General features: G+C 32.4%; 1 protein-coding gene across 1 annotated transcript in view; it reads right to left on the bottom strand.

Moving 5' to 3' along the window:
- Positions 1 to 16,600, bottom strand: part of LOC141455570 (dual specificity calcium/calmodulin-dependent 3',5'-cyclic nucleotide phosphodiesterase 1-like) — a 385,265-nt gene extending 368,665 nt beyond the window's left edge. The window contains exon 1 of the mRNA XM_074130711.1: positions 16,464 to 16,600. Within this exon, the coding sequence (XP_073986812.1) occupies positions 16,464 to 16,491 (28 nt within the window). The 5' untranslated portion in view covers positions 16,492 to 16,600. The remainder of the gene's footprint in view (positions 1 to 16,463) is intronic.
- Between the last annotated feature and the right edge of the window lie 7,787 nt (positions 16,601 to 24,387).

Below are 24,387 nucleotides of genomic sequence, written 5' to 3'. Positions count from 1 at the left end.
TTGTATAATTTAATTAAATATCAACTAATTAATTTATACGTGACTAATTTCAATACATTTTGTTCAACTAAAATAGTTAAATTACCTTCGTAGCATATTGCGCGTGTAAATTATTTATTATGGTCACCAAATTACTTTCTTTCACTCTGTCCCTTTCATGTCAAATTCAAATAACATTTAGCATTATATGCGAGTATATCTACGCTTTTACTTTAATTCATACTAATCAATATAAATGTATAATTTCGTACCAGTAAAAGAATGTATAGAATTGTATTCTGTCTAGTAAATTTATTGCTGCGTAATAAACAATTACGCTCTTTTAATCCCTTTTAAACTGTACTAATATTATCTGATGAGTATATACAGGCACTAAGCCTGAAACCTCAATTTCTGTATTATTTCATTTTTGTGTACATATGTAAAGTTTTGTAAATGAATAAATTATTATTACTAATTGTATTCTAAACTATTATGTTCAAGTAACATAATCTTATAATCTATTTACTTTTTATAACAAATACATGAAGGATATTAATTTAATGATAATAATAGTTTCAGTTTAAAGATGAGTGATTCATTTTATTTTTCACTATTTTAGAGTGAAAAAGTTTTCGATACGCTTGAAATCCTCCGTGTTGCCCCATCAAATAGCAATTATTCTAAAATTGTTTGCCCATCCTTCCCCAAGCTCAAAATCTTATAAATCAACTACTTTAGCTGATTAAAACGCAAAACTGCTAAAATAAATGTCAATGCGTGGTATTTTTTTTTTTTTCCATGTAGGTAGATTTTATAAGTGATAAATTATATTACAGGACAAGTAAGTGGTAAAGCACTAATGTTGAAGGCCGAAATGTAATTTCTTAGTTGAGCTAAAGTGCCTGGTATCTTCATGAGGGCAGCCAGACGTGAGAAATGAGAAATTCCTTCCTTGGAATTTATAGCTATTACGTAATAGGGGTAGAGATGGTGTGCTGGTAGCTAGCTTGCTGGCGGCACGTAAGAATGAGGAGCGCTGCAGTAAGTTTAGTATTAGTAATAATGGGATAAGTAGTACTAATTTAATAATCACTTAAAAAGTGTATCCTCCAAATAGAACAGTATACTGTGGTTTTATTCCTATTGTCTATTACCTATTTATGCATTTAACATTTTCTGCTGTTACTTACAAGAGTTAGTACCGAGATTGAGGATGAAGTGACTGAATAAAGACTAAAACGCTGCGAACTAAAAGAACTATTTTAGCTCCCTTCAGGGAGGAAAATCAGTGTATAATGCACAATTTCTCACTCTCTCGTCAAGATCTACTGATTGCTTTCTCTTTCCTTACTCCTCTTATGAAAAAGAGAGCTTTACGATCTGATAGAGTTCCTATTTTGTGTTTTCGCCGATCACTGAGTGCTTATTTTGAGCTTCCCTGAGTTTCACAAATTGGTCACATTTTCTATCAACCTGTAAAAGTGTTGCTGGTGTGTTGTAGCGAATGGGAATGTATCCATCATAACTCTAAAACCTAAATCGTAAGTAGTTCAAATTTGATATTCAAGGAACACAACAATAAAGTATTCATTAAAAAAACACTTTACTGGAGCGGTTTTCCAATATTTTTAATTTTTTTTCATAAACGGTTCCTAACTATTAATATTTTCAATATGAAAATCATCATCATCATCATGGGCGCTACAACTCATTGATGAGTCCTGGCCTCCTCAATCAGTCTCGTCCATGATTGTCACTCTTGTGCAGCCGTCCTCCAATTAGCTACCCGCAAAATGGCTCGACAATCTTCACTAACGCAGTCCTCCCATCGTAGCCTGGGCCTGCCTACCCACCTAACTCTATCAGGTCGCACCAGCATCAACTTCTTAGGCAGTTCATCATTGTTCATTCTGGCCACGTGTCCTGCCCATCTAAGCCGACCCAACTTGATCCATTTAACAATATCTTCCTCCTTGTAGAGGGTGGCTAACTCTGCGTTCGTCCGCCTTCTCCATTCGCCATCGTCGGAACGAACTGGTCCGTAGATGCGTCGGAGAATTTTGCGCTCGAACAGTAACAATTTGTTCTCATCCGCTCTGGTGAGACACCATGCTTCTGAGCAGTAGGACGGGACGGATTATAGTTTTGTAGAGTAGGCATTTAGTCTTCCTGGAAGCGAAGTGGGTACCTAACTGCCGTTTTAGGCCGAAATAGCACTTATTTGCTGCTACGATCCTACTTGCTATTTCTGCAGAAATATCGTTCTTAGAATTCACCTGGGATCCTAGATAAACGAAGCTATGAACTGTTTCAAACTTGTAATGGCCCATGGAGATCGGAGTCTGTGGCCTTCTATTTGAATCCATAACTAAGTACTTTGTCTTGCCCTCGTTAATATTAAGACCCATAATTTGGGCAGAGCGTTCGAGAGCAAGAAATGCTTCTTCTACTGCTCGATAAGACCTTCCGGTAATGTCCACATCGTCGGCATACGGTAGAACTTGGACTGATTTATTAAACATCGAGCCTCCAACCTGGATACCAGAGTCCCTTATGACTTTTTCTAGTGCTATGTTAAGCAACAAGCATGCTAGCGCATCACCTTGCCTCACTCCCCTTCTTGTCGAGAATTCTTCCGAAATACCAGCTTGAACTCTCACTGCGCAGCTAATTTCAGTCATACTAAGTTTGACCAGGCGAATCAGTTTGTTCGGCACATTAGATCTTTCATTGCCTTGTACAGCTCTTCTCTGTAGATGCTGTCGTAAGCTGCTTTGAAATCGACGAACAAGTGATGAGTTGGTAGCTTATATTCCCATCCTTTCTCGAGGATCATTCTCAAAGAGAACACCTGATCTGTGGACGATTTTCCTGGTCGGAAGTCGCACTGGTAGCCACCGATTTCTCTTTCAACATACGGAAGAAGGCGTTGGAATAAAACCAATGAGAAAATTTTGTAGGCACAAGGGAGGAGGGAAATTCCTCTAAAATTTTCACATTCCATTTGGTCGCCTTTTTTGTGGATAGGGCAGATGACAGTTTTAGTCCATGATGTAGGAAGCATTTCTTCTGTCCAAATGGAAAGAATTAGTTCATGCAGTACTAATTATATTTTCAATATGAAAGTCATCATAACATAGTATACTTAGCTCATACAAGTAAATTTACAAATTTTATCTAAAACATTCTTCCATTAAACATTTTTTTAAGAACAAATCTTGGGAGATAGAGGTAGACTTTTCTCTAAAGTGCAAAACAGTCTAATATTCGGCCCTGACACCTCAAATAAATAATAATTTATTCAATTATTTCTTTACAAATATAAGCAAAAGTTATATTATCTTTTGTACGTCATTTTCTTATTTATTATTATTTAAAGCTCCTTTATTATTCTTTAATCTGCACAATAAAAGTTAGAAAAACAAAGCAAAAAAAAAAGAAATTAAACTTGTAAACGGCAATATAAAAACAAACAAACTTTAATTATTTTTTTGGCATTTGACAATTTTTCAGACAGCCGTATATAACTAAATATTTATGTTTCACAGAGATGATAGAGCTGAATTATTCACCAACGAATTTAACCTACATATTAATACTAATAAATAATCGCTAGCCAAAAAAATACATCCACATCGTAACACGAAAGACCTATAGCGACTCATTTATGCCTATCATGAAAGCATTCTTACTTTTGGGGTGAGTACTCAATATTTCTCGCACCCCTGTACACTTAAAACTAAAAACCTAGATGCATCCACCCTATGAACAAAGAATATATATGTAGGGTATATATGCAGAGACTCCTATTTGTAAAAGCTCCATACAGAGAGTATATAAATCGGTAGTTGGACGTTAAGCTCTGCCTGAAAAAAAAATAGGCGATTTCTTTACTTTGCAGAGATTATATTTATACTAAATGGGTTGGCGCACCCGACCATCTAACCAGCCCGAAGAACCTAGTCCTATCTCATTCTCTCACCTTTATACTGACAGACGTTTTCGAAAAAGTCTTAAAATACGAACAAAAAAATTATTCTACAAAGTGGCGCTTAAAATTTAGATAATTCAGTTTCACATTTGATTCTTATTAATATGATACTACTGGCAAACCAGTACAACAAACATTATTGGCACTTTGAAGAGTAACAACAAAAGTGCCCTTAATAGAATTATCAAGGAATAATGTTATAGCCAAAGTTATAAAACTACTTACTTATAATGAGCATAGTAATTTCAAGAAAATCGTAGAAGCCGTTTTCGAGAAAAATCTAAAAAAAACAAAAAAAACTGATAAATCTATTCTTTACTGAAAATAAAGTGAGACTTTCAATTTACTTTCGTACCAATTTTGACCAAAGACTTATCACTATGAGGCATCCTATAAAATTTAAGTTTTCTGGTATACTTCATTTTTGAGCTACAGTGGATATTATACAATCACAAACCGTTAGAGAAACAGACACACATAAATTTGAGAAAATTACTTTTTCGAACTTAGAAAATGGATATTTCCGATAAAAACACGAAATCAAAAAACTGGACGATTACAGAACCTTCTCTTCTTACTTCGTACGAACTTTGACGAACTGAACTCCATTTGGAGTATGTATCAATATGTTAAAGCTTTTAGTGAGCTAGCCTATATTTAATTTGTAGAGTAAAAGAACGGTAATAAGTTACTTATTGGGTGGAATATTAGAAATTTTTAAAGAGCTTAAGAGAATTGTTGGGAAAGCCTAATTTTATGTTACTGTCAAGTCTTTGAATTCTATTGAAGGGAGCGAAATACATATTGTTATTGAATCTAGAAGGACTGTTAAAGAGAAGAGGGACCTAACATTATGAGATGGAATGTTGAAGCTAACATAGTGGATATTTCATTGCAGTCTTTGCGGTAGTTCAGGAACTTCTGAAGAAAAATTAAATCAACTCTTGTGGAGAAAACAAGTTTAATGTTGACATAATTTCGTAACTTACGGTATGGAATTAGTGTGGTACAGAAAATAATGAATAAATCTTAAAATTAATAATAAAAAGGAGCTTCAACTTGAACTGTATAAGATGTTTGAATGTGTAGATAAAAGTCGGAGTTAAAAGAAAAAAGATTCATAATTAGGGCACATTACAACAAGAAAGTAATAAACTAAGCAAATGTTGAAAAAGAAAGCTTTAAAATTAAAATAAGAGAATAAAATCCCAAGGTTTACTGTGGTGCTTTAAAAACAAATTAGACCTTCAAACAAAATGGGGACATCAACCGAAATGAAATCCTTCCTAAACTGGAATGATATAATGAGCTGCGCTGATGGTATTCCGCTTGCGTAGTTAAACGATCTTACAGAAGTGTAGTTTGCTGCCAGAATCTTTCGCACACAAAATGGGATTCATATCATAATTCATAATAAACATTTAATGCCACTAATATATTAGTTTTACTTGGGCAACTATTCTTATTGGCTAATACCAACTTATGTGTGGCTCTCTAAAGTTATTATTTGAAAAGTACTTAATTCTAAATTGCTCTACCACATACTACTTCTTTAAATTAGCATAATGTTGATGCTCAGTGATCTCAGTTCATCCACATTTTCTGGAGTACACTGTGGTTGTAACCAACGCTAGGAGCGTTATTGAACTCTAAAGGATCAGGGAGCACGTAAAATTCCGTTTAATTTTGTGTAAAAAAGTAACATAAAATTCTACCAAATTACTTTACTTCTGTGCCATTCAAGTGCAGACTGTTTGGATTGATTATTGTTTTATTTCGTTCTCTTATTATGTAAGGAACATATTTTTCTTAGTTAAACAGGCTTTGACTGTTTTTTCAAATTTGGATTTGTTAACTTTATAAAGGTTAATAAAGATATTTATTAAATTTATTCTAAAACATCATAATAGAAGATTAATATTTCCATTTGATTTGACTTTGAATTAATTTGCTGGGCATAAGTTTAGGTTACAATTATTATTTGTAAAAATGTATTTTCTTAAAATTTTATTAAGTTATTTATATTTTTAAAAATTCATATGTATATTTGTTGACAAATCTTGTACCGGGTTTCAAATTAAGATTGCGAATTTTATTTATGCTGGATTTGAAGGAATTCTTTGTCAAAGCTTCCCACAGAACGAGGCCTCATCTTGAAAAAGAATGACGGATCAATTTTCTCTTCAAGAAATATTGCGTTGAAAAATTTAGATTGAGTCTTAATGCTTCACCTTAATAATATTGTCTTAATATTAGAAATAGCAGTGGAAGAACTTAATTCTATTTTATTGGCTGCAACGTCACCAATTTTTTTAGACACCAGCTGCCACTGATAGCGTTGCAATATTCATTTATAAATATGCGTAGCTTCAGAATAATGATTTGCACCAACAGGCGAACGCTGACATGGAATACGGTATGGGAGGACAGGTTGACAAGACAATAGCATGATGATACTGTTAGTAGTAATGAATAGGTTCGACTGCAATACGGAGTTAGATAGACATAAACGTTTAACAGAAATAAATGAGTGGCGACTGTCTCAAACATAGAAAGCTGACAGCCATGGCCATGTTTATCTCTCTTTCATTTCGGCATTTCCCATTCCAGTTTACCCGCTGAATCAATTGAAATCGTTCATTTACTTCCTACGACTTCAGTTTGTTGTATAAAAGAGCTGCAAGGCTGTTTCTTTCCTACTAAAACATCTCTTTCTTTTTCATTTTCCATTTGGCATAGTACATTTCTTATATAAAAGAGTAAAATGATATTGTATAAATAGGGGTTAACACACACACACACTGCAAATAGCTTTAACACTGCATAAATACTATTCATAACTTAATTCTGGAAGAACTTTGGTGCATTTATAACTTTATTAATTATGAGCCAGATCTCATCTCCGTTTCCAAACGTTAAACTTCAAACTAACTGGTGGCTGCTTCTTACCTCCAACTAACTGAAAAGATAGGTATACTCGTTTATTTCCGCAATTCATTGTGGTTTACTCAAAAGAGTTTCGAATTTCATCTCTTCAGCAATGAAACTTAGTTTGTCTCTTACCAAAATACAGCTGATCATCTCCTGTATTTTGTAGAAATTTCAAATTATTTACTTTATAAGAAGCGTCATTATCTAACTGGCAGTTTAATTAGAGCTATTCTCTATCCTGATAAAACTCAAAACTACTCGTAAGCTACACTTTGTCCGGGGCGAGAATATTCTTACTATTGACGCAAAGAACATCACTGCTAGCTTCGGAGTTCGAGTTGTGTTCATTATCTTACCGCCTGCTCTCCGCTTTCTTAACAATTTCTTCTATTTATTTAAAAACCATTTTGTTGCTAGATAAAAGACGGAAATCTTACGATAAAAGAAACTGTTGTGCAAAGAACAAGGGGAATTTGTGAAGGTTACTCTGAGTAAAATATTTTTATTCTTACCAATTTTATCGAATTAAAGTTTACAAAAGTTCTTTTTTATTTATTTATTTTAGATTTAGATTTTAAATTAGCCTTCGATTTTGTTAATAGAAATGCTCCCTGTTTAAACTAACGGAATCAGATATCCCGTATAAATTTATTAATGTTTTGTATGGTCTCTAAAATAACAAAAAATTATCAGTTTGGCGAAAATGTAGAAGATCAAAATCCTTTGAAACTGTTTGGGAAGTTATTAATACAATTTACAAATGACCTGGAGGAGCATTTGTGTGGAAGAATACTGCTAAAGGGACATAGAACCGAATCCTCTTCGGTCGTAACAAAGTGATATTTTCATATGAGGTGATAGATATTAGAAATTATTTAGGAAAAGAGGAGGAAAGTTAAATAAATGTGAAGGATGGAAACTCAAAATCCAACTAAGATAGTCACCCACATGTAGGATCAATTTATTCCCATCGCTTACTTGAAACTTTGTTGTCTTCTCGTCATGCCTTGCTTAAAGCAAGCAGTGTGAGGTACAATCTGTTACTGAGTCAGCACACAGTACTTGAAGCTAAGTTTAATATTTTCTGGTTCGTCACACGGTTAGTTTTAACAGTTGCATTAGGGGCTGCTAGTATGCTGAAAAAGTATGCAGATAAATTTCACCAAGAAGAAAAATAAGTTATGATGCCCACATTAATCTTTGAAAACCAAATATCAACAACCTATTAACGATTTCATATTTTAACAAAACCAGTACTTGCTGACGAGTTTTGAAATTGATAAACTCTTACCTCAACAGGATTACAGCTCAATAAGCGATTATCAATAAAATATTGAAGCTTAGAGAATGAATGAATGGTCGAGAAAAGTTAATTCCGAATTTGGGGAAGGTTTTAGTCGCTTGATACAGTTGGAGAAGGAGAAAGATGTTCTTTGGTCTGTACTGATTGTGTACTGCCAAAAGGAATTAAGAACATTATGTATCACAGTATTTATAAACAACTATCATATTAGATGGATTATACAAACTTAAGAAAACTTAATAATTGTTACTTTAAAATACGTGGTGATCAGGTATTCATTTAAGTTTTCTGCCAAAATCAAATTCATTATACTTATATCAAGTTCTTTATTCATATGCATTCTGTTAAAACGCTTAAAACTAACTAAAACTTGGCTAGGATTAACCCACATTAATTTTCTGATATTGATAACTCATTAGCTTCTCGAGTTGTGACAATTCATAGCATTCATAGAGTGGCAATTGAGATTCGCTGAACAAAGACATCCTCAACTGCAGGATTATAGTATTGAGGTTCAGTGCGCTGCCCAGCTCCGGGATAGTATTCTCTCCTTACAGACAGCACTGTTTATTAGCGGACAGTGGGCTTCTAGGAAAAGAAAATCTAAGAGGCATCTGCCAAACAAGCTCTTAAGAGAGAGTTAAGAACCGCCACTCAATGAATTGTCAAAACTCGAGAGGATTATTAGATAGATAGCTAACAATAATTACTAGCTTTCTTTATGGTTTATCAATATAAATATCAAAATCTAATTTCAGAAAGTAAATATGAGTTAATCAGACATGCAGCATTGTTTTTAATGAAGAGAATTTGGTGATTCGTCTCAATAAAACTTTTTACTCCCTAGAGAATTTGGTCACCTAACAGCTTTTTCCTAACTAATATTTTAGTATCATAATTTAAAATTTTTTGTTATAATTTTTGTAATGAAATAATAGGAACTTTAAACAAATTATTAAGTTTAACAAATATACACATTACAGAAAATAATTGAAGCGTTTAAGAGAATTCTTGGGAGTTATCTGCAAAGTCAGATTCTGTTAATTTCTTTTTATTTATTCTAGCATTTCCTTTAATGTTCGATTAACAGTTGAATCAAGTCGTAGAAATTTTTTTATTTCTTTTCAATTTATTCTCTCATGTGTGCCTGTTCAGTTCCTGAAAACAAATTTCAATTTCAAACAATTTGCGCCTATCAACAAGTCAACAAATTGAACATAACATGTATTTAATTTATTTACTATTTAACATTTGTATCGATCATTTATTTATCTATTCATGTATAGTTATTTGTACGAATAGCATATTTTACCTAGTATTTCATTATTAATAAGATGTTTGAAAACATAATGTCTTTTGACTCTCATTATTCGTTTATATATAGTTCACAGCACCTAACAAACTTTCCATTTATAGATTTAGTTTAGTATGAGAGATGAGTGATGACGTACTTGTATGTTAAAGTAGTGAACTTTAAAGAAAAGACAGTATCTTAGCACCTTTGTTCTATCATGTGTAACAAGAATGATCGAACGGTGAAAACCATCACAGATAGCTTTTATGTATGAAAAAGACTGCAACCTGCTTTATATTAGGGAAGAAAATGTGTTTTAATGCGGCCTCTAAACTAATCACATCGATCGCAATAAATATTGTAATGTAATATTTTGGGAGGTGATCCCTTACAATATTTAATTAATTAATTTAAATAATTAATTACTGGAGACTTCTCCAAAGGGGGGTTTCGTGAGATTTGTGTTACACTTCATTTAAGAAAGATGAAATAATTAAAAATATCATTTTTAAGAACATACGAGATTATATAAAATTTAATTTATAATTTGTTTGAAACCAGTAACTTATAGGAGGAGTCATATTACCTTATAAAAACACTTACTTAGTTTAGAAGCTAAACTTGTTGGGTTTTTGGTCAATCCGGAGAGTTACATTTCATAGTCAACAGTCAACTACGGCATTTAAGTCCACTATAATATCTTAAATCTATTTCTTTTCAGGCAGAATAGCATCCTTTTATGTAACTTTGAATCTCCTCCTCTCCTTGAAAAACGTAGCTCTTTTATATAATTTTCAGTAATGAAATTTTGGTTTTTATCTAAGAGAAGGACAGGGAATTTGAACACCATCTAACCATGTTCCATTAATCTGCCCAACCTTCAGGAATTCCAGTTATTTTACTATGTAAAAGTAAAAATCGTAAGTTAAAGGATTTTGTTATCATTCATAAAATGAAACAATTTTTTAAAATATACCCATTACAATATTAACTGTCTTCAAGAATAAATTCTGTTAAGTATTTTCGAACATTCCAGAAATATTAAAAAGTATGCTGCGGTCTGAGGAATCAAGTGTAACAATTAATTTTAAATAAATCTCCGTAGAATTATAAATATTCTTTATGTTACTTCTGTCAATTGTCGCATCATATCTCTTATGTTTATAGTCTGCTTACTTTTCTTTTTTGTCCAGCATTCTGAAAAATGACCCTACCGATTTCTTTTAACTTCACACAAGAAATAAGGAAGTAAATGTCTGTCTCTTTTATTGAAAAATAGTACCTGCAACACCTCCTATTGATTGACTTTAAACCCGGTAAATGTTTATAGAAGCGGATTATCGGTACTTATACTAAAATCTGAGAACAAGTTAGAAATGCAATCTGAATAAGATGGCAAAATGTAGTGCTTGCCTTCGAACATGGTAGAATGTTTTGAGCAACACTAAATTATTTCTAGAAGTTAAGGCACGCAAAATTACTTTTAAGAAAATGAAATAAAATACAATTCTTAACCAGCCGTTGTTGTTACACTAATTGGCGAGTATCTGAAGTACTAAGTAACTTCAATGCAAAACCTCTGGAGTCGAAGTAGCCTCTATACATATCATAATAATTTTTGATTAAACTTAAAATTATTTAAATAGATGTTACGTTTTCTTGTTCTAAAAAAAACAAGTTTTGAGATCGTAACTTCGATTTCTGATTTGAACATTGAATTCAAACAAATGTTCTTAGGTGTGCGAATATAATGTTTCAAAAACTGAAAGTGTCAGGAAGAAATGTCTCGATACTGTGTTGATATGTCTGGGTTTCCATCCGGGTTTTGATATATCTATTTTGTGTTCTGTTGAGAGCAACAAAGACTTACCTATCCAAAATTAAATTTGTCTTGTCGAGTTTCTTCAGGGAAGTGAAAGTAAAAAGATCTAACTGAAGTGCTATTTTTTAATAAGTTTTTACGAGTAACATAAAACTTACGAGGTGTGTTCAAAAAGTAACGGGAATTTTCGTTTTTTGAAAAAAATATTTATTTATTCATCTACATTAATATTGTCGCCTTCAAAGTAGTCCCCTTCGCATACAATACACTTGTGCCAGCGCTTTTTCCAATCCTCGAAACACTTCTGAAACTCGATCTTTGTGATAGCTTTCAGCTCTTTCAGCGATTCGCTTTTAATGTCATCTATGCTTGTAAAACGACGGCCTTTTAATGTTCTCTTTATGTTTGGAAATAGAAAAAAGTCACATGGAGCCATGTCTGGCGAATATGGAGGCTGGGGCATCGTTAAAGTTTTGTTTTTGGCCAAAAATTCACGAACAAGCAATGAAGTGTGAGCAGGTGCATTATCGTGGTGCAAAATCCATGAATTGTTTTGCCACAAATCCGGGCGTTTTTTTCGGATTGCTTCACGCAAACGGCGTTGAACTTGTAGGTAGTACTCCTTATTGATTGTTTGACCTTGTGGCAAGAATTCATGATGCACTATGCCATTAAAATCGAAGAACACAGTGAGCATAACCTTCACATTCGACCGCACTTGTCGAGCCTTTTTCGGTCTTGGCGATCCAGAATGCCTCCACTGGGACGATTGAGCCTTAGTTTCGACATCATATCCGTAAACCCATGTTTCGTCACCTGTTATAACACGTTTCAGTAGATCCGCATCGTTGTCGACTTCATTGAGTGACTCTTGAGCAACTTCCATTCTCCGCTGTTTTTGTTCGAAATTCAACAATTTTGGAACAAATTTTGCTGCCACACGTTTCATACCCAAAACATCCGAAAAAATTTCATGGCATGAGCCAATTGATATGGCAACATCATCAGCGACTTCTCTGATTGTGATTCGGCGATCGTTCATAACCATTTCTTTCACTTTTTTCACGTTTTCATCGGTTGTTGATGTGCTTGGACGTCCAGGTCGTTCGTCATCTTCAACGTTTTCGCGGCCATCTTGGAAACGCTTATACCACTCGTAAATCCTTGTTTTACTCATAGCAGACTCACCATATGCCTTTATTAACATTTCACACACTTTATTTCATTTTTTACGCAAAATTTAATACAAATTCTTTGATCCATTTTTTTTAACAAACAAAAATCGCCAAGCTCGAAAAACACGTCTAACCTTAACGGCTGCTACTTAAGAAGTAAACAATGAATATTACTGAAAATTTTATCGTACTTCAGGGGCATGTGTACCAACATAATAAAAAAAAAAAATTTACAATCAGACTCTCCAACCCGCGAAATTTAAAAATTCCCGTTACTTTTTGAACACACCTCGTATATTCCATTTAATTCAGTTTGATGAAAGATGGGATTAACTGGAAAAACAAATCGCAGAAACACTTTTAAATACTTTATTATTAAGAACTCTTGATTTACAATAATTAACGATCCAATGATTTCTAAATTTAAGAAACATATAGACTTCGAAAAAATACTTTTTTAAACTGGTAGGTTCACATTTTGTTTATTATAGAAATTACAAAAATCAGATAAACTAAAAATGGATTCCATCATTTACCGGGAATTGATGTAAAAAAAAAAAGGAAATCTTTGTTGTAACCAGTTAACGATTTGGTCCCAATGAGTGAGTATCTATTATTCTTTGCGACAATGGGGTGAGGTTCCGTTTTCCTATCTGGGTCCTCAGTCCATTTACTTAAATTTATCTCTTTAGCTAGAGTTGTTACTGATGGCTGTTTTCCAAACATTTTTATGTCAGGCAATTTCAACCACATCTTTACGTCAGACAATTAAGAAAAAAATGATAGAAATAAAAAGCAATCAATAAATAAATTTATTAAAGTTACGTACTTATTGAGTTAAAAAATATTCTCTTTGAGAACGCGAAATAGTATCGTGTATTTCTTGAAATTTTCATTAATTAATTGCAATAAATAAATAAATAAGCCATTTATTGAGCTATACAAAAATTTAAAGTTTTTAACAATTGCAATACCCAATTTAAATAAAATGTGTAAAAGAAAAACTACCTAATTAAGACCTGACTTTATAATATTGAGGAGACCAAAATAAAATATAACGTTTACACTTATGTCAGGCAGTTGCATCCACATCTTTATATCAGGCAAGTAACCCCTCAGAACCTAGAAGCAGAAAGAAGCTGGAAGAAATATTATCCCAATTTAAAGAATATTCAAAGAACGATTCTGATTCTTTCCTAACGACAGGTACACTTTTGGTAATCAAACAAATGCGTATTTTTTCCGTATAAAAAAAATAATTATACATTTACAAAATAAAGGGTAGCCAGCAAAAATACTATTCTTTTCCATTTGTAAGAAACGCACCATTGAGATGTCGCACGTGAAGTTACCAACGTTAGATACAATTGAACAAAGCATTTACTTCAGGAGAATATTCTTTAAGCTAATTCGAAAATTAAAAAATATTAAATATATCAAAAAACCTGTCATGTTTGCCAAACGTCAAAACACTCTTAACTCTGGATACAAATATTTAGTAGCCCAAAACCATTGGAAGCAGATTCAAAACATTTATAGGCTACTCCCTATTTTTCCGGAAAATTCAAAATTTTATCATGTGTTGGATTTTTTTTTTTTTTTTTTTAATGCCAGCGAATGCCAGAGTTTTTTTTAATAAAGACGGATAAACTTTGTAGCCTACATAATATCAGTAAAAGATTGTTTAAAATTTGATCAAAAATAGATACGTAAATGTAATGATTAATAAATTTTTTCATTATAATTATTTTAATTATGGTGCTTAACATCTGTGGTCATTGGCGTCCGGAGCCTTTGTCAGGGCATTGCCGATCATCTGTAGTCTCTTGTTATAGACATTTCTATCCCTGTCGATCACTGGGCAGTGAGCTTCAAATAGCTCCTAGGAGCAGAAAATCTAAGGGCAATCAGCTGGGTTCAACCAGATTCCGAGGGAGAATCAAATGCATTAATTACTAGCTCATCCATTCCAAATGTTCATGATTATTTATTTTCATTATTGAAGAAGGTAACTTCTTATATGTAATGTAATATTTATTCAAAATATAACAAAAAAGATGGATAACTTTTTATTTTTCAGAGATAGCTGTTATGTTGTTTTACACAATTCTACCGTAGGCGAATGAATTAATTTTGAACAATCGCTAAATTAAATTAATTAAAGTTCTTTGAAAGCTTAACGCCAACTCCCTGAACTGAGATTTCCCTTAAAGAAACTGGGCTGTATCTTGTCTCTTTATTAAAACATGTAGTGTGAACAACCACAAGACTGTCTGTTTCTGGTTTGTAAAACCATACTACAATTACTGAATACTTACTGAAGGTAAGTTCACTCTACTGAACTGCCCAACAAATTCTTCTGGTAAAATTATTTAAATTAAATATTGTTATTGTTTTACGAAAGTACGTAAGTTTGGAATGTAACTACTGAGATTAGAAAAAAATCAAAGAAGCCATTCATTAGAAAATCTTAAAAAAGGATAAATCACTTAGAAGTTCGGGTGAGGGTTTTTTCAACACCGAATTTAAGCAACTCATTTAATTTTTAAATAATATATCACAGTTGGACATGTTATAGATACAGCACTTTGGAGAAAAATCTGCTCAACCTACCTCTCAGGAAGTGTACTTTATCAAAGTCTCCTTGGAAAATATTTTAAATAAAAGTTATAGACCAGCAGATAACAATAAATATAAATAGCAAAAAAGAAAAGTGCTTGAGCCATTTCAAGAAAATCTGTAAAGTGAAAAATCTATTCGTAAATTGGTTAATTGGAGGGTTTTTGATCGCTAAGGTACAATCAGGTTCCCTTGAAATATAATCTTTCAACTTCTTGAGATTTTTAAAAAAAAAAAATCAAAACAAGGCCCCAGAGACCTACAGAGATATTCCCAATGAAAACTTCATGAAGAAAATTTAGCAGATTTCTTGTCTAGTGACAAAACAAAATAAATAAGAACGTAATTGTAGTATTAGTTAAATATTTATTTTGTGGAATAGAACATTTAAGTTCTATTCTTATGCTTAATTTATTAGTAAAAACTGTTCATTTTTAGGTTTCAGTAGATAATAGTATTATTTAAGTTCAATTAGTATGTTTTATTTGCATAACGATTCTAATATAGCTATATTTATTTTTTTCAGCTTAGCATATTTAAGTTCTCGCCACTCAATGTCAAAATCATAGTTTATTTTTTTTCTTCTTAATTGATTATCATAGATTAGGGAAGGGAGAAAACTGAAACAAAAAAATCGAATTATCTCTTTGAAATGTATTTTCCTCTATGCATGACAATTGGAGCATTGGCTACAGCGGATTTCAGGAGTGAATATATGTTAGTATGGACGTTCAATTATTTATTTTACTTATAAATATTTTTGTATAATATAGGATAAAGTTTTGTCAAAATATACTTTTTTTAAACAAATAAATTGATAATGTTCGAAGATTTGTTTAATCTCTTGTTTATTCAATTCTAGATTGAATGTTTAAAAATATTAATATATTTATCTCAAATCTGATTAAAAAATATTAATTAATTTTTTAAGCTACTGTGATTAAAATCAAGTTTTATACAAACAAAATAATTTTTCAACAAAATACTAATTAAAAATGAACTATAACTATGAATACTGTAATAAAATATGACTGTAAAATCATTGTAATTAAAACTTGTAATATTGTTACATCAATTTGCAATTTGCAATTTGTCACATCAAATTAACAGAAGTAATAAAATTTTACTTTAATAAAATAATAGTTAATATATATATTACGGCAGTTTGTTATATTAAAGTTCAACACTTAGTTTAGTCTAAAAACAAGGTCATGTCCATAATAGTTTAACAAAAATAAATTAACTTGCGCAGTTTTATTTATTTAAAAATTTTATTTTAAAGAAACTTTGCAAATATTTGATTTTTTAATGTACCCTATTATTAAATAGAATATGTAATTAATCACCTTGTTTTTCAGATTGTTGATGCTGCATTGCTGTTGGTGCCAGCGAGATAAGCACGAGGTTCAAACTGAAGTGATGTCTGGAGGCAGCACGATGTTAGTATAGTACGGTATCGGAGCGCTACTGCCGCCCCTGCTTCCGCACCCTTATCCACTCTCTTCCCCAAACACATTCATACTGCCCCTCTACCACTGTTTTTGTTCCATGTAACTTTTTTGCTATCCTTATACTTCATCTCTTTTTTCTTTTACTCCTTTTACTTATTTTATCTATTTTTATTTATTTATTTTTTTTTTACTTAACCTGAATCATTGTCAACATTGAAACTATAAACCATATTTCACTTTCCATTTTATCAAAATCTTTGATCCTCTATCAAAGTGCACACAGATTCTATATTCCTGCAAAATATTGATTATCAATCAATCTAAACAGTTTCATTCATTGCCAACTAGATGACAAGTTGTTTTTAAGGCAGGATAATGTTAGGTCAATCTATCAATGAGCTGTTCATATAAAAATGAAGCTAACTTGAACTCTACATTTATACTCTAAACAATTTTCAAACTTACTTTCTTTTATTTTACTTTTAAATCATTTCCTTTCAGGAGTTCGTTTCAAATCAGTTGCTATTTCTACAACTTCTGAACGTTCCAGCTTACATCTTTAGTATCTTCCCCATCATCTTCTCCTCAAAGCCCTCCTCCAATGTATTTGCTCTTCTTCCTTTCTTAGGGCGTTCAATTCCGAAGTTTCTCTGGCTAATTGTCTGGGCTTCTTTCATTAACATGCCTTTTGCTTAAGGCCGTTTCTTGCATTAAAATATATTTTATGTGCATACATTCAATAATATCTTGGAACTCTTCCTCCAATTTCCATTTAGCTTTCGCTCGTGTAGCAAGGAGCAAGAAAATTGTCAAAGAGTCGGACATTACTAGAATATTCTTACCTTCATCTTCTTGAAAAACAGGTAGGCAACTTAATAAGCTTTTTAGGGGTTCCTACCGACGGTGCATCATTACACGAGTCAGCAAGTTGATAATACGCAAAGTAGCATACATTTTACTAAATTTCAATTTGATTTAAAAGAAAATTTTCTTCTTTTTTGAAAGCTGATCATTCGTTTTCTTTAGTTATACCGAAGCAATCAATATCAGATGAGACGAATTCAGCAGAACTTTTGTTAATGGCATTTTTTTTTTAGTAGGTGCTTGATGTTTCCCTGATAAAAATTTCAAAAACTACAGCATATCTCCATTAAATCTGGGGGAAAGGTCCCCATTGGTGTTTTGATCGAAATGGCATTTGGAAGGGGCCAAAATAATAAACATAAAATAACAATTATTTGACGGTACTTTTGGAAAGTCGGAAATTTCTTTGGATAGGCTAATAGACACAAAAAAAAATTTCCAACTACTAACAGAAAGTATAAATAAATAAAAAAGTTCTTAACTGAAACATTAAAATAATATCAGAACAGAATGTATAGATAATTATCAAATCAAAAAGTCTAGAATTAATGATTAAATTGATCTGTATCTGTATTCTAAGGCTTGTTTACTATTATTTACATATAAGGTTACACCATTCAGAACTGTTCATCAAAGCTGTCATATCAGAATTCTAAATTGAAATACTTTTCCGAATTTAGCCAAAAATATGACAATGACCAAGGAAATGAAATATCGGCCTTTTTCAAATTACAAATATAATAAAAAATCTATTTTGTTTTGAATATTAGGATTAAAATTAAAATTTGGAGTTCACCTCTTAATTTCATTAATAAAGCTATATTATTTATGCCTTAATTGGGATTATAGTTACTTTGGAACGATAGCTGTCTGTGAATTGGGTGGAAATGACCCTGTAAAGCGCTCCTTTTGTGTTTAACCTGGTAATAATTTGTCAAGACTTGTTCAAAATGTTTTTACTATTGGCTTCCACTCATCATTCTGCAGAGAGTTATCACTAAGCTCTCTATATTATTTATTCTCTTACTCCAAACTACCAACACTTTACATCTGTGTATTTTTTTTCTAACTGCTTCAGAAGCAATTAAATGCTTTAATCGTAATGAATCACCATAAAAAATTTTTAATTACATATCTGATATGGAGAAGGGAATTGTACGAGGGTCGTTTGAAAAGTCCGTGCAAAAATAAAAACTACTTAATTTTTTGGGGTAAACCTTTTTTATTTTTCAACATAGTGTCCTTTTAGGCTTATACACTTCGTCCAACGCTGCTCTAGTTTATTGATCCCTTCCGAATAATAGGATTTGTCCAAGTCTGAAAAATAGCCATTCGTTTCTGCAATCACCTCCTCGTTTGAAAAAAATCTTTTTCCCGCCAGCCATTTCTTCATATTGGGGAACAAATGGTAGTCCGAGGGAGCCAAGTCTGGAGAATAGGGGGGATGTGAAACGAGTTGGAACCCTATTTCCATTAATTATGCGACCACAACTGCTGAGGTGTTAGCAGGTGCGTTGTCGTGATGGAAAAGGACTTTGTTGTGGGCCAATCGTGGGCGTTTTTCTTGCAGCTCGGTTTTCAAACGGTCCAATAACGATGAATAATATGCACCTGTAATAGTTTTACCCTTTTCCAGATAGTCGATGAGGATTATTCCTTGCGAATCCCAAAAGACAGTCGCCATAATCTTTCCAGCCGAAGGAACGGTCTTCGCCTTTTTTGGCGCAGATTCCCCCTTGGTAACCCATTGTTTAGATTGTTCTTTGGTCTCAGGAGTGTAGTGATGTATCCATGTTTCATCCACAGTGACGAAACGACGCTTAAAGTCCTGCGGATTCTTCTGGAACAGCTGCAAACCGTCCTTGCAACACTTCACACGATTTCGTTTTTGGTCAAGCGTGAGCAATCGCGGCACTCATCTTGCGGATAGCTTTGTTATGTCCAAATGTTGATGCAAAATATTATGTACCCGTTCATTCGAGATGCCCATAGCACTAGCAATCTCACGCACCTTCACTCTTCTGTCATCCATCACCATATCATGGATTTTATCAATGATTTCTGGAGTAGTAACCTCAACAGGGCGTCCAGAACGTTCAGCGTCACTTGTGCCCATATGGCCACTCCGAAAATTTTGAAACCACTTATAAACTGTTCTAATCGAAGGTGCAGAGTCACCATAATGTTTATCAAGCTTCTCTTCAGTCTCCTGAGGCGTTTTGCCTTTCATAAAGTAGTGTTTAATCAATACACCAAATTCTTTTTCGTCCATTTTTTGAAAATCACTCGACTTCCTCGATTCAAACGAATGCCAAACACAAAGAAATAGACCGATCTGGCTGAAACTTGGTGTGTGTTCTTCCAAGAGATGCTACTAACTAAACATAACCTCGATACGCGCCAGTAGTGCTAGCTCTCTGACTTTGCACGGACTTTTCAAACGACCCTCGTACATATGAATGGGAACACAGCCTGTTTCTATGTGTAAGAAATAATTAAAGGTGTTCTTAAGCCATTTAATTTCTTGATGAAAACACTTAGCACTTTTTTAATCATATCAGCTACCTGTACCTACAGGTGCAGGGACAATGTAAAATGAGAAATGTTACAGTTAGTAAAATATCAATTAAAATGCGCTACTGTAATATGGTAAGCCGATAATAAAGATAAATTTTTATTGAATTATTAATTACCAATCAAGCTATCTGTCAAAATACATATTTCAATAATTTTGTTCTAATTATTATAGAGGTAAAAACTTCGTTCAATGAGATGTAATCTATTCTGTGAATATAGCAGAAGACTAAAGTAATAAGCAGAATGAATATGTATAGACATGTAAGGGGTACTTGTAATCCAGATAATACTGAAGCACTTGTTTTAACTATACCCGTCTTCTCTGAAGTTTCTCACGGTTCTTCAAACTATACTACGTAATATCCATTTTTTACTTTCTCGAAAAAAAAAATGTGTTGTAAACTCTCTCACGAAATTCTCATTATGAAATTTATGTAATGAAATTGACTTGTTACAGTATCACATAAATAAATGCACAAAATTTTTACAGCATAGAACTTCACCGATTTATTATAAATTTGGAATTTTACTTGCATATGAATCTAAAGCAGGACTGTACAAACCAAAGCTCATAGAAATTGAATTAAAATAAAAAATAATCTAGTTCAAAATTGTTCCCGAAGAAAGTATCCGACATTTTTTTTCAATAACTTTTTTGAAATTTAAAACTGCAAGTGCGATTGCTCTTACAACAAATTAATCTAATAACTTAAATCATATTAACTTGTGAGGAGATACCACCCAATGTGATGGCACTCTAATGAATCAATTACTGACGCTCGCCGCCAAGATCACGAGGCCATCGTCATCTCAGTCGAATCAATTGGAGTCCTCGGAAAGAGACAATTATAAAAACTGATCAAGAGTGGGTTGGAATGTGCGGAAAGGCGAGAGTGAAATTTCTTATTTGGAAAAAGCAGGTATTAATCGCAAGAGAATTTTCGTTACTGATGTATTCAATCGAGATTATTTGAATAACTCAACCATTCATTTTACAAACAAAAAATGTTTGGAAACATCACTTTTAGAAAACAAGTTCTTTTTCTTATAATTGCTTGAATAGAATAAAGATGTGGCTAGTCTTTTTGCTACCTTAGTGAGTTGTCGAAGAGTTGAAGCGTGTTTTAATGTCACTCTCATTTGGACTGCAAAATTTTATTAAATTTAAATGTCTTGTACACCACGATACAGGTAAGTTATTTGGAGGAGTTATATATTACATTACCACGTTATAATAACCATAAAAAAACGTTACTGTCTGTTCAATAAACGATTGGCAGTACAAAAACTTAATAAAAAAAAAAATGGTATGTGGATTTGGCACATATACTTTCTATAATTTATAGTAACCTCCTCTCTCGCAAAAAGAAATGTAATCTAACCTGGAGTTATGGCCCTCAAGTAGATAAGGCCCATTGTACCATCAGACTGAACTTACATTTCAACAACCAAAAATGGATCCGAGGAAGAGGGTGATTGTGAGTGTGAATTGTACATAACCAGAAAAACGCTATACCTATTGAAGTAAGTGGTAAACACAAAGGTATACATATATTATACAAAGGAACGGTTACGAACTACGAAGGTATATACTTCAAGAATTTCTCACACATAATTTAAGTAGATACGTAGACATTAATGTGAATAGAAGGTGATAGATTATTCCACTCAAAATCCTAGAATAAACAGGTGGAAAAAAGAATGAAAAGAAACTGTGATAAAAAGATTGACGAAAAAACTATAAATTTGCTAGTATTATTCGCAAAAAGATATAAATAAGCTGGTGTAAAAATGTAAACATAAAATAACGAGAAAGGACGAGGAACATGGATAGAAAAACAGAGCGTAAGATAGTCTTTTCTTCTTGAAGTGTTATTCTTCCTTTCAAGTGAAGAATACTTCTACTAATGAGTTCGCTTTAATTAAAAACATGAAATTGCTTTCTGTTAGAAAAATAGTAAAATCAGCAATTTTTTTACCTGGCGCTAGATATCTTTTAGAAAATATAGCTTGACAAAAACAAATAATTCCGCAGATTTAATTAATTAATAAAATTTATAAAATTGATCAGAATAAAGCAAAACAATTGTAAGGACAACTATACAGTCTTATTTTTTCAGGTTTTTATTTGTATTGACAACTTTTCATCATAATCGTTTAATCAAGTTATTATTTTCTCTTACTGTTCGAAAAGGAAATGTTGCGATCGTGTCATATTTACAGATAACAAATTTTTGTGTAGTAAATATTAAAACGCACGAAAAAGCAAAATCGCTCTTGGAAGCGATTCATATTTACTTTGGGTAATTCCTTATGATCGCCATTTACTTATGATCAAAATTCCGCTTAAGAAAGTAATACATTGCTGAAGGGGCTTCACTTTTTGTACATTTTTGGATTTTTCACTTTAATGAGATTTCTGGAAAATCACTCCTACTATTGACTCTAATCCTCCTATACAAATTTCGTGGAGTTCTGGTGAGGGGATATCACAGGTTTTCTTTGAAATTTAGAATATGCTCTTTAAAACCGGCCTTTCACTATATGCTTAGCTAGAAATGAGTAGAACTGGCCCAAAGTAGCTCCAAGTTTAACAAAAAGATATTAACGGTATAAATGCACACTCGGGTTTATTTTTTTTATTAAAAAACATTCTTCTTTGCTATACCAGACCTTCCAAGATGTTTTCCCTTGTGCTAACGCTCTGAATCGTACATTTTGTACGGGTTGGATGTTACCTAGCAATAAACTACCAATCGTTATTTCAACTAAACATTTACACAATAATTGTTAGGAAACCAGTTTTCATTAATGACGATTCGCCATATTAATATGACTATGTAGCAGACGTACTTCTCCTGAACATCTGATCCATTTCAGTTTTTCTTTTAATTTTTCATACAATCATTTCTTTCCTCACTCAAGTATAAATTAATATAAACTTTCAAATATTATTACTTTTAAATAGACATTTTCATAAAAGGTTTTTATATAATTTTCTGATAATTTATCAAATTCCTCAGGAGGGAATTAAAAAAAAAACCAAAACGACATTTTAATTTAAAATTATTAGTGTTCAAATAATTATCCAATCAGAATGCAAAGGAAGAAGTTTAAAATATGGGGAAGGTGGGATTAGCCAATTAGAAACTGGAATATTCATGGTGACTTCGCCCAAAGCCTCCTGAAGAAACTTTTCTTCTTTCTGCTCAACTGTGTAGCAAACTGTCATTTCTATTTTATGAATACTTTTTTTCCGCAGTCTGATGGATTGGCCATGGGTAGTTGGTTAGCTCCCGTCCTGGCTAACATCCTATCAACGACTTTATCAATTCGTCTCTCCGCTTTAACCATCTCCATCGCATCAATATTTAAATATGTAGACGAACATTTGCTTACAGTTTATACTAGCTATGTCCACCGAATTATGGAAACTTTCATCTCTTACCATCCTCCTTCAATTTACCGTAGAGACTGGACAACATAACTTGATTCCTTATACCCTTATCACATGCAACCATAAACAAACAAAAAAAAATCAATGAACATTTGAGAATTGGTATGCAGAATAGAAATGAGAAGCGTCTACAGCCGAGCGGTTAGAAATGAGGCCCGCAAAGATCTAAGATGTTTAGAGGTCTTTATAGAAGTTTGATTTCTGGTCTAGACCTTAGATTCTATTCAATGGTTAAAACAAAAAATTTTTAGTAAAGTACGTTTGCTAGGCGCCTTCCTTTCAGAAACCTTCCAGTGATTTTTCTCTGATTAAAAAAAAAAGTACAAAGTTGATTGTAAATTTCTTATTGAGGTTTCTACCCTTTTTTTACATCATCAAGACTTCTTATTTAATAAAAATATTTCTTGAAGAGAAATGGTAGCTCTAAAATAATTTCTCTGAAGTGGACAACGACGCATTTGCATTTTTTTCTGAGAGAAAAATTATCTTAGGATTTTTACTGACATTGCAAAAAAGTTGCAGTTACGAGAAAGTTCCAAACAAGCACAATAGAGAAAAGACTTTTGTATCTGCTTAATTTATTTGAACCAATTTCCGATAATGCTCTGAAATTTTGTATCTAATCTAGAAGCACATTGTTTATCCAATTAAAATTATTTTAATTGCAAATTTTTATAAAGTAAAGCAATTTAAAAAAATAATTTGTTTGGATGTTCTAAGACATGCACTTCTGTTTTCAATATCATACTTCAAATTCGTTAATATAATCTTTTTTTTATTGTTGATATTAGCTTAGGAATAATTTTAAATAATAATGGAATTGTAAAAAATAATTTTCTGAATATGCTATTTCTAAATTTAAAAATGTTAATAGTTATGTTGTTGCAACTGTTTTTATTGTACAAACCTTGAAGCTACAGA

Source organism: Rhodnius prolixus, unplaced genomic scaffold (genome assembly GCF_049639745.1).
Source record: "Rhodnius prolixus isolate KJV_2025 unplaced genomic scaffold, Rpr scaffold_4, whole genome shotgun sequence".
NCBI lineage: Eukaryota > Metazoa > Arthropoda > Insecta > Hemiptera > Reduviidae > Rhodnius > Rhodnius prolixus.
This window is presented reverse-complemented; position numbering and strand designations above follow the sequence as displayed.